General features: G+C 35.9%; 1 protein-coding gene and 1 long non-coding RNA gene across 2 annotated transcripts; one reads left to right on the forward strand and one right to left on the reverse strand.

The window, feature by feature from the left end:
• Nucleotides 1-865: 865 nt before the first annotated feature.
• Nucleotides 866-5,696, reverse strand: LOC147515601 (uncharacterized). The gene is made up of 3 exons (XR_015210769.1): nucleotides 5,078-5,696; nucleotides 3,564-4,990; nucleotides 866-994 (listed from the first exon to the last, which is right to left on the reverse strand). It is a non-coding gene; the product is annotated as an uncharacterized LOC147515601 (long non-coding RNA).
• A 232-nt stretch (nucleotides 5,697-5,928) lies between these two features.
• Nucleotides 5,929-10,120, forward strand: LOC147515602 (uncharacterized). The gene is made up of 6 exons (XM_086588502.1): nucleotides 5,929-6,396; nucleotides 7,369-7,630; nucleotides 7,966-8,002; nucleotides 8,160-8,265; nucleotides 9,070-9,180; nucleotides 9,656-10,120. The coding sequence occupies exons 1-6, from the start codon at nucleotides 6,268-6,270 to the stop codon at nucleotides 9,770-9,772; spliced, it is 762 nt and encodes a 253-aa protein (XP_086444628.1). The 5' UTR covers nucleotides 5,929-6,267; the 3' UTR covers nucleotides 9,773-10,120.
• Nucleotides 10,121-11,564: the final 1,444 nt, after the last annotated feature.

The following is an 11,564-nucleotide window of genomic DNA, read 5'->3' on the forward strand; positions in this document are numbered from 1 at the left end:
TTTGACTCGATTGGATTTGTTTATTTCTAGTACACAGCTCACAGGGTGAGATTGTTAAAGATCTCTACCACTGGAGCTAACATTGATATTTACTATCATCCATGTTTTAGTTTCCCAAAATGATCATATATATTCTCTCCTTTTTGTAATTCAAAACTATCCTTTTAACTATTTTATCGTGACAGATAGAACCGCAATACTCAAATATGTTAATCAAGTCATTTTAAGGGCCTCCACATCGTGCGCCTAGATTACTCTGAATTATAATATTAGTAGCTTTGATGAACCTAAGGTTAAGGTATCAAAAGAATGTGTTCCTTATCTTGCAAACAATATGAGTCGGCCATGTCTATGTCCAGGACAGGCAGTTGAAAATAATATAGTTTAAAGTGGACAAACATAAATAGTTGAACTGGTTTCCTTACAGTCCATGATTCTACCTTTAGAATGTTTACCCATTTATGGCAATCAGCGTTATGGAGAATCCAGAAATTATAATACAAATCCAATGTTTACTGATCAGGAACAAATCCTTATACCTGCAGTTACGGTGACTGGATCCACATTTTCAATGAGACTACGACCAATTCAACAACGAAGAGGCTTAAAGATATGCAGGAAAATAAGAACTAATTAAGAAGACTCGCAAGAAACTGTTTCACATTTTGTGCTACCTCTGCTTCTAGTACTGCTTCCAACATGATATCTGATCCTTTTGCATCATCTATCAGTAACAGCGTATAAAGAACTAACAAAGACAAAACATACATCATTCAATTAATATTTAATTAAACAATGATTATAAAAAATTAGACAACATAAGAAGCAAATCTGAAATATACCCCTGATGAATAAGCAAAGGAACATACCCTATTACTGTTCAACGAAGAAATGTCATATAGAGGAGGTCAATCCTCCTTCTCATAACAAATGAGCAAAGATCTTTAAAATGTTTCAAGGCGTGACTCTCATCAAACATCCATGGGAATATCATCTGTAGTAGTAAACCAAGATGTCAATAAGATGAATCCAGTAAATATAGTAAACACCTAATAGTATGTCTTTGAGGCGGCATAAATTATACAAAAAGAAAATAAAAAAGAGAACAGGATGCCTTTGGGTAAACAGAAAAACTACTTTTTATGTGAAGGTTATGATTTCTACCTAATAGTATGTCCAAATTTGCTTCTATTAGCTCCCATGTAAAATGCATATAATAGTTTTATTAATGGAGATAATCTAATGTGATGTAACCCTCTTAAAAGTATCACCAAATGACCACATGCTTCTATTCTAGGGGAATACTCATGAGACACCACCCCCCGAATACTCATTATTTTCAGAGAGATTTTGAGAGATGGTTTAGAATTTGGAAGTGAGAAAGAGTGAGTGGTTTGTTTAATAAGTTGGGTGAAATGTTTTTGGATTTTGAGTAGCCCAAACAAATGCAGCACTGGTTGGGGAGAAACAGTGCTAGTTCCATTAATGAGCTCTTGCTTAATATTTCATTATTATTATTATTATTATTATTTTTTTTTTTTATTAATAATGATAACGAGTTTTACAAATAATTAGGACAAGCGTGCAACAAGTCACCGCAAGTCCTTTTCAATAGCAAAACCTATCCTCCTAAAAACAAACTCGTTAGAACCAACCATTCATTACATTGCAGTCCATAACTTTCTGCAATCTCTTAAGGAGCTCAACAGACTGTTTCGCCAAGAAACCAAAGGTGTCAAAATCGAAAAGGAATGAAACAATGCCGGGTTAGCTCTACAAGCCTCCTCGTGTTTAAATGCGGTGAAGAGTTTTGTTTGGGTTACTTAACAATTGAAATCTGCAAAAAGGTTGGAGTGGGTCGGGTCGACGCAGTTGTAACACTTACAACCGTGGTTGCCACCATCGAAAGTACACAAAACTCCCGGCCTCTTAAGCCTTGCGTAGTTTAACACATCCATTATATCAAAGACTGAGGATACCTCCATAACATGAGATCTCGGTGCATTTTGGATCATCCCCGAAAACAATTATTAATTGCATAGATGCTTTTAACTTTAAAGAAATTGTTTTGATATGAAAATGCTTTTGATGAGGCAGACCTTACCCAAGGAACTGACTTCGCGATTCAACCCTCGCTCTGCAAAATTTAAAATTCTCAAAGTGCAACTCAAATTGCCAAGTACAAAGTGTCTGTTACAATGATTCTTTGCGAGTTGTGCTAGGCCTACTAACAAAATGTTTATGCTCACTACAACTGATACAATGAATAGCATTTTAAGACGGCCATACCTTGTATTCCCATGGTTGTGTTCGTCTTGCATTCCATAACTGATAAAGCGTTTTCGGAAACTCAAAAGATCAAGTTGTTCATTAGAAAAGAATGAAACAAAAATATGTAAAGAGAAAAATTAAAGAAACCCAAATACAAAAATTAGGGAAGTTTGTACCTCAAGCAAAATGGGTTCCTTCGAATGCTATTAATTAAAAGACATACATACAAAATCCTCATCTACTCCAAAATTAAATTGAAAGGTACTATCTAGTATCTATTGAAAAGTAACGATTATCCAAATTTCCAATTTGAAGAGGAAGAAAATAATCTTATTGACGATCGTATTCAATCGAGCAAAGAAAGAAAATAAAAACTGGAAGAAAGAAAGTGAGACAGTGCCTACGCATGTTTGTAGGAGATATAGAGCTGGATGGCGTCAACATTAAACTAAAGAAGTTATTAAACCTTTCACATTGCACCTGTTAAGTTTCTAATAGCACCTCCTAGTCTCTATAATTTTATATTGTCAAACCACTAATATAACACTTATTCATATCATTTCAAGTACAAATAAATAGTTTGATATAGATATAATCTAAAAAAATTACACCAATTCAACAGAATCTGAATACGTAACTGGAAAAGCAGAATGAAGAATAGAGAAAACCACAATGAATAGGATTCAAGAATTAAAATCCATAACAATATGTGTATGAGGGGGGTGGGTTGTAAATAAATCAATTGCAGAAATCAAAGATTCAAACACATAGACCACCAAAAGATAGATCGTAAGTTCGTAACACTATAGACATACCAATACCATACACTTGAGGTTGACGACGCTACTTTCGATCATTGATTAGACAGCAATAATGCACGCCATCTTGCATTTTCAGGCCTCCCTCCTACATTAACTCCAAACTCGTTGTAGACATCAATATACATAAGTAAATCGTGAATTTTTCAGCACAAAGAATCGAATCAAATTCTAGCACCATGAAGAAAAGCCAATGGAAAACTAAAAGTGTGAGTGGGTAACTTTTTTGTTGATCCTAACTCCAATCCATATTGGACGTGAAAGCCACTTTTAAATCAACAGAGACCTTCTTTCTACCTATTATGTACTTTCCCAAGAATATCTAATATCTTCTCATGATGTTTTCCATGATATCTGAAACTCAAGCAATCAATGGTTTAAAAAAAAGGCTCTTTTAAGAAGGAAGATTGAAAGAAGGATAGAGAAGTTTGAAAAGAAGCAAACCACTTGAATGGAATGGCAAACATAGATTACCATGTCAGGAAAAAGAGCAGTATTGCCTTCTTCTTCTTGCTCAGCGGCTTTATTAGCACTCAAACCACCACTATCTTCCGCCGCCATGACTTTCTCGTAACTCTCAACCTTTTCCCTTGAATTAGTATCACTCCCAACACCACCTTTTCCAATCCGACCACGCAACTCACTCTCCTCCTCCTCAGAAATCATAATAACAGTAGCAGCCTCTCACACCACTAATCTTCTTCTTACTACAACTCTTCTTATTATTATACTTAATCTCAATTCCAACTACCACTTTCCTTTCCCTTTCACTGCAGCTGTCTCTTTAGCAATTGCAGCTCTAGTTCTAACACAATTACTAACTAAAACTTGTGGCTTCTTATTCTTCTTCGCAACAGCCCAGGCCCTAGCCCCTCCTCGACCTTTGGGCTACTTACGTTGCTGAGAAAGTGAGAAGTACCTCTGTGGCTCTGTGAGTGAGACTGGATCGGCTGAACCCTTTCTTGCACAGATATATATACAATTGAACCATCTTTGGAAAAGTGAAACACCTCCATAACAGTCAAAAAAGCATACTGGAAAATTTCAGAGATCAGGCTGATCGTGTTCTTACAGACTGTATCTATAAAAAACGATATTTTTTCACTTTTCGTTACATGTGAGGAAGGGTTCACTTACAAAAGTTAAAAAGTACCCCTGGCGAATTGGTACCGGGTCGACATTCTCAAATATTCAAGCAAAGAAAGAATTGGTCTGAAATTCATACCTAATCCTTGTACAATGCAAACACAGTAAAAAGAACACGGACCAACTAACGCACTTATCCTAGCCTCTTAGGTTGTAAAATAAAAGTGCTATCACCCATTTACACTTACTACTCCTAAATCCTAACAATATGGAGTTAGGGACAATTGTTCCCACCGATGTGGACACAGGACATTAGAGTATATATCTAATTTTCGGATTGCACTAACTAAATCATTTAGTTGGAAATGTTTCTATCGTGCAAGCAAATTTTGCCTTATGTGTTGAACTGAAGTACTGATGCTCACTTCATACCACTTTTAATTCGTTAGATAACTATCACATACACTCTATATCACTTAAATTAAGTTTTTTTCTTTGAGATCATAGGATTCATAGCACTTATAATTAGTTAGATAGCTATTAAAAAAAAATGAACAGTACTACGTTACTGCTTGTTTAATTGCAAACTGTTGCATAGTGCGAAAAAACTGTTGCAAACTGCAACCATAATTATCTAGAATTCCTCTACAAAAAAACATTATCTAAGATTCTAACAGATCACTGAAAAAACCTTTCATTATATTCGGTCTGTTACACTAATAAAGGTTTTTTTTCTTAGATAATCAATGGCATGATTTTAAACTAACCATTCTCTTTCTCAACAAAATTTGAAGCCCCCATCACCACCAATTATTCTACTCACAACAAAAAACAATAATATGATTAGAAATTGAAGTGATGAAATGATGAGATAGATCTTATAGCGGGAGAGAGAAGTATACCTGGTTGGTTGTGAGGGCTTGATGTGTGAGAGAGAAAAGAGTCCACCGGCTGTAGTAATGATGGAAGAGGGAAGAGGATTCAACTCTTTCCGTTTTTTTTTTTGGTTGAACAGAAGTGTAGGTAATAAGTTATTCGCCATTGAAATTCAAGAAAAAAAGAGAGAGAAAGTGAAAGTGAAATTGAAGGAAAGTACAGAGAGACTTTTTTTTTTTTTTTGAAGAAGAGAACAAAGGTTTGGGGGTTTGACGAAGGGGAATGGTTATCTGTTTTGGGTTATTACTATTTATCGCGAACAATAGTAAAAAGAGGGCGTGTCTTCTTCAAAAGTGTTTGCTGTTGGACTTGCAGTTCCTAAAAAGCATGTTTCAAAAGCGTCTTTGCAGAAGGTTGTTTTGATGGATCTTTTACTAAACACATCGCAATCATCTGTTTGAAATGCTTTGAGAACTTTTTGTCTTTTGCATCTTCTAAATGCGGTGGTTCATCTGCCAGGGTCATTAACAACACTTCACAGGAGGATATTTTGAGAAAGGAAAGACGTCATCTTGAACAATTTTCTAGTTTAATTTTGGAAAAAGAATAAGAAAGAGGGTTTGAAGAGATGATTTTTTTTTTTTTTTTTAGAGTTGGAAGTGTTTTGTATAATTGAAAAAAGAGTATAGAGATAGATTTTTAACTATTTTGGGCTAGAAACAATTGAAATCGCAAAAAAGGGCGTAGAATTCGTTTTTTTATGTAAAATCTGATGTGTCAGTCTTAGAGAAAAAAGGGGGTTGACGTGGATCAGTGGGAGCATTCTCAACTACTCAGTATTAATGGTCTTTGATTACCTTCTTTTTCATTGAATGGTTGTCAGCTTTTATTTCCTGAATATAAGTCGTGTAGACTTTGAAAAAACGCTTGCAGATTTTATTAGATTTCAAGGAATCAAATCCACCATTCACATGGGAATAGGTAAAGGGAGTCCATAAGGTGCAACAAAGTAAACAAACGCCTTCTGCAGCAATTCTTGAATTTTAAACTGTAGGGGAACCCACAACGTTGGAGTTGACTCTACATTATTATTATTATCGTTATTATTATTCTTATTAGCTTACGTTGATACCAATATGTTTGAAACTTCTAATATAAGATAGAAAAAATAAAATAAAAGTTTCTGAAGTTGAAAACTTTCAGCTTCTTGAAAAGAATGGAAGATATTAAAGAAAATGGTGTAGAAGCAGAGGAAGAAAATAGAATGAAGAAAAGTAATGAGAACGAACAACACAAGTTGGGCCTTATGAGATCCTTTGTTGAAAGTCAGGATCCCACTTCAAAGGTACTTTTTTCTTTTACATCAATCATATCATGTTTGAGTTCTTGTTAGAGTGTACTTTCACTAGTTAGTTATGCGAATTAAACACAAGTACACTGAGAAGTTTTCCAATTAGGCCTACTTCGTGTAGAACAGAAGATCATGAAGTGAAATTTCATCTGAGTGTTACAAAACTTACAACTAGGGCAGGGAATCGGGTCGGGTAGACCCGAATCCGAACCACCCGATTACCAAATACATCGGGTTTGGGTCACTTTTCATATCCGTTTATGTATTCAGGTATGTTGGGTTCGGGTATAATTTTTGGGTTTTTTTGAATTTTTAGTGTTATCCGATCGGATTAGTCGGGTTCGGGTCAGATTCGGATATTAAATTTCCGATATAATCGGGTTCGGGTTCGGATATAGCCATATCCGACCTGAACTTGACCCGATCCCTGCCCTAGTTACAACTAGTAGTGGGCGCAAATTTTAGTGAATTATGCGTGTATCAGCCCTTGATTTCTACTGGGATCATCTAGCAAGCAGACCCAGACATTTCAAAGCAGTTGTTTTTAACATAACAGATACAACAGATTGCCCCCTGCAGTGCTGTATTCGACAAATTTTTATCAACACAAACAAATGGCACTGCCATAGCAACTATCTGGTTCAAAGATAAAAATGAGTTTTCAATACCACATTGTCAGTCTGACATGGTGCATTATTATCTTCCTAGTACTTTCGGTCTTCTGAACAGAGTTAGAATTTAGATGTTCACATTTCCTTGCAAATATACCTGCCACAATTAACTGAAGCATAGATAACATCTGTATAGAGGAACTTACATTTAATGAGTGGCATGAGGTCCCAAATTAGAAGAACAATCCAGTTTAACATTGTACGTACACTTCATGTTCGTCAGTGTTACATTTCATGTGATTAGTTATGATGTTACATTGTGTAATTGTGTTACATGGTATCTTAATCTGTATAGGAAGTTGATGATATGACGCTGAGAAGGTTTTTGCATGCTCGTGATCTAGATAATGAGAAGGCATCTAGCATGTTCCTAAAGTACCTAAAGTGGAGACGAGAATTTGTCCCTAATGGCACCATTTCTGAGTCAGAGATTTCAAATGATCTTGCCCACAAGATATTTTTTCTTCAAGGAGTGGACAAATATGGGCATCCCATTGGAGTGGTATTTCCTGGAAAACACTTTCCAAATGGGAAAGTAGGCGCGGATCAGTTCAAGCGTATGTTCTCCTTTTGTTAGTGAAGTTATTTAGTTACACACTTCAGCTTGAATTTGGCATGAGGCTCAATATAGAATCAGTCTTTCATCTTTTATCGGAGATGCGAGTGGAAAGCAAGTTTCGGCTGGTATGGGTCCTGTAACTTGACAATTCCACAATTTACATGCAATTGCCTAGCTAGGTGGCTCATATGCCCTAGCTAGGTGGCATTGAAAAATGCGAGCTTGCATTGTACATGCCCTTAAGTATCATCTTTTGGCTATATATTTGGCAGTGATGTCTTTTTATATGTAGACAGTCCACACATTTAGCTAAGTTAATTCCTTCTACTGCAGGAACTGTGGTTTATTTTCTTGACAAATTATGTTTGAGGTAATTCATTAATTCTTTCTCAGTGTATTAAAGCACGTCACGTCATCTTCCCCCTTTTGTGTTTTGTTGGGAAGAGTACGTAGGTTCCAAACTTCCAACTATCATTAGAAATAGGAACATCTGGTGTATTTCATTTGATATTATGTGCTTCTTGCAGGATGCCAAGAGGACAAGAGCAGTTTACAGTCATTGCAGATCTTCAAGGATGGGGATACTCAAACTGCGACATCCGTGCATATATAGGAGCTATCTCTATTTTACAGGTTTATTGCAATTTCACAAAGCACTAGATTTCTTATGACTAGGGTACCAAAGATAAGAATTACAATGTGAAGATGAATAATTCCATTTGAATTACAATGAACTCAACTTCATTATTAAAATAATTGTTTTTAAATCACATATAGGAGGGAACTTTGAAATGAGACTTTGTCGTCAAAGTACAGAACAATACAGGAGATGGACTTAATCAGACCGGCCGTATGACGACCTAGGATTGGTTCCGGTCAGGCCTGACATTTAAGTTTGTTCTAGCTATGTCAATCTACAGTCCTGACATTCTGTGAATAAGTTTCAAAATAGCCTAAACAAATGAGAAAACTAACCATAAAACATAGAAAACTGGGAGAATGCAAGCAATCACCACAAGCACATCGATGGTGACATACTTTGAGTTAGAGGGGAAAAGTGATAAGCCACAACATCCACCAAGCTTCGAACTAAGGAGCCAAAGGGCGAAGCATTCCTCATTTGTTATCCTAATATGGAGTCACCTAGTAGTTAAAAACCCACGAATGGAGCTCGTGGGACACCCATGGTCGACCCAACCCCCAACAATTCCTTCCTGCTCAATGCGATGAGCTGTCACAAAGTCATACTATCTTAGAGATTTTCCCGTATGCCCAATTGCCCATATTGCTGCTGGTGATCTCTAGTGCACTATATTCTATTTTCGAACATCTATGAACTACTAAAAGCTTGTATATCACACTAGTATTACTGTATCTTATGCTGAAGCAACTTGTAGTGTCAAAAGTTATTACTCTAACTTTAAAACGTTATGCCAGGATTGTTACCCAGAAAGGCTTGGCAAGTTGCTTCTAGTAAACGTCCCTTACATTTTTATGCAAGCATGGAAGTTGATTTGTCCAATTATTGACAAGAACACAAGCAAAAAGGTAAGTGTGAATAAGCTCTTTTCTAAACACAAGATTACTGATCTTATTTAATCATGAAAGATGGTCTTAAACTAATTTTCAAAGCTAAGCTCATAGACTAAAATGGCTTAGCTTTGGTATATTTCTCTCTTTTCATATGCATTTTGGAGCCAATGTAATTGAGATCCTATCTTGGCAATAGTGATCATTGTAATACTGTATTTTTATTTATAAAATATGCTAAAATATGCTCTCATAGTAGAAGAGACCAGTTAACCGTTGCACTAGCACCACATTTGATGTGATACAACATTCACCGATTTGTATTTGGACGTAATGATGTGTATTCAGAAGTAGTACACATGGAACATCTACTGCTTGGCGCAAAATGATCTCTCATTGTGAAAAAGAAGAGCAACCAAACTTTAGCAGACTTTAAGCCATATATGGACTGAAACTCATCGAAGTTGCTTACATGTGCATATGTTTGAAGCAGATTGCTTTTGTGGAGAAGAAGAAGATGACATCCATACTGCTTCAAGACATTGATAAGAGTCAGCTCCCACAGGTCTACGGAGGACATTTGCAATTAGTGCTTGTTGAAAACGCCTAACTAATTTTGGAAAGTCCTTTCTAGGGTTAACAGTATTACCCCCAACTAGGTGAGAAATTAGGGTCTCCCTCTAATTTCCCATCTAGTGAGGGGAAATCCTAGTTGGCTCATCTAGTGGGGTGGGGGTAATACTAGTTCACCCTCATTTATATTCAACAATTTCATGAGGGTCGTAAAAGTATCATCTATTCAATTCCTCTATGGTCCTAGTTTATAATGGTTATATTCATCAACAACAGATAGAATTGTATTGTTTGTTCCAGGTGTTTTTTCAGAGAAATAAATAATTTCTATGATTTAAAAAAAAATAAAAGAAAGAGTGAAAATTTGATAAGTTTGTAAAGAAAAGAGGTTCAACTGGCACTAGTCTAAGTCATTTATATTGAATTAGGCTCAATCTATAATCTTTTTGGTATGATGATCCCCATGAGTTGAGATTATCCCAGCCAAAAGTTATGATTTTAACTCCAAGCTGTTTTCGACCTTGAAATATCATACTATACTATACATGTTACCATATCAGATATTCATAAAACAAAGAAGCTGGAGTGAATGATTGGATCACTAAATATTTAATTCTTCCTTCAACTTGAGATCGACTCAAAACAGTAGCTGTATATACAATAACAATGCAGGTCGTAATGAATCGTTTTATATTAGAGTACGTATATGGACATTCATCCTTAATAACAATACGGCTCCTTTAAAGAGAAGCTCTGTGTAGCTCACTTATATTAATTTCTAGTACTTATACAGGTGAGTTCAACAACTCGACATATGAACTTGCTAGAATATTGCACTTTACCCCCGTATACTTTTTTTTAGAGCGCAAACCACTTTAAACTTGTAATGAAATTCCATTTTACCTATCCGGCCCATTCCATTTATCCGACACAGTGATGTAGCAGATGATACATGTCATGTATCATCGTGATACATGTCATATATCATTGTGTAAAAGGGTGATACATGTCATATATCATGATAATATATAACATGTATCATCCGCCACGTCACTATGTCGAATAAAGACACAAAACAGGTAGGCGTAAAATAAGACACGTCAGCAATACGGTGCCTGAAATGGGCCGGATAGATAAAATAGAATTTTATTACAAGTTTAAGGTGATTTGCGCTCTAAAAAAACTATATGGGGTAAAGTGGAATATTTTAACAAGTTCATAGACTTAAGTGGTAGTATTGCCTTAGCAACTCTGTTAGTGTTTCACAACTAATTTTCATAGTGTGTTTCTAAATGTACAAGAAGCCTTCAGCAGTTCAGCATATAGGTAGGGTTACGACTGAAAAACAGAATAATAACTCATAGTCTATTTACCAGACTAATAATAACTAATATTCTTGAAGGTTTTGCCTAGAATGTTCTCCTATGATATGGATTACCACAAGCACTGAAGCATAAGTTGGATGTGATACCATTGGTAGCTTCAACTGTAGTTGGTGCAGTGCATCTGCTAGTAACGAGTTGTCTCACGTGGTAGTAATCCCCCTCTATTTGTTTAGTTCTAGCATGAAACACAGGATTAGATGCTAAGGATTTTGAACGAGTATTGTCACACCATAACATTGGTGGATGTAAGAGTGTGTTATGGAGATTGATTAACAGAGTTTTTGAGCCAGGAGAGCTCTGCTGCCAGCGTGGGCTTATTACCTATACCTGCTTTTTGTAGACGATAAACCTATAGTAGGTTGTGTTTTTGCTGACCAAGATATATGTTAAATTCCATGTTAATGGTGATGTTAGGAGAGTTATGACATTAAGAGATGGAGAGAT

The sequence above is a fragment of the Coptis chinensis genome, chromosome 2 (genome assembly GCF_015680905.1).
Source record: "Coptis chinensis isolate HL-2020 chromosome 2, ASM1568090v1, whole genome shotgun sequence".
NCBI lineage: Eukaryota > Viridiplantae > Streptophyta > Magnoliopsida > Ranunculales > Ranunculaceae > Coptis > Coptis chinensis.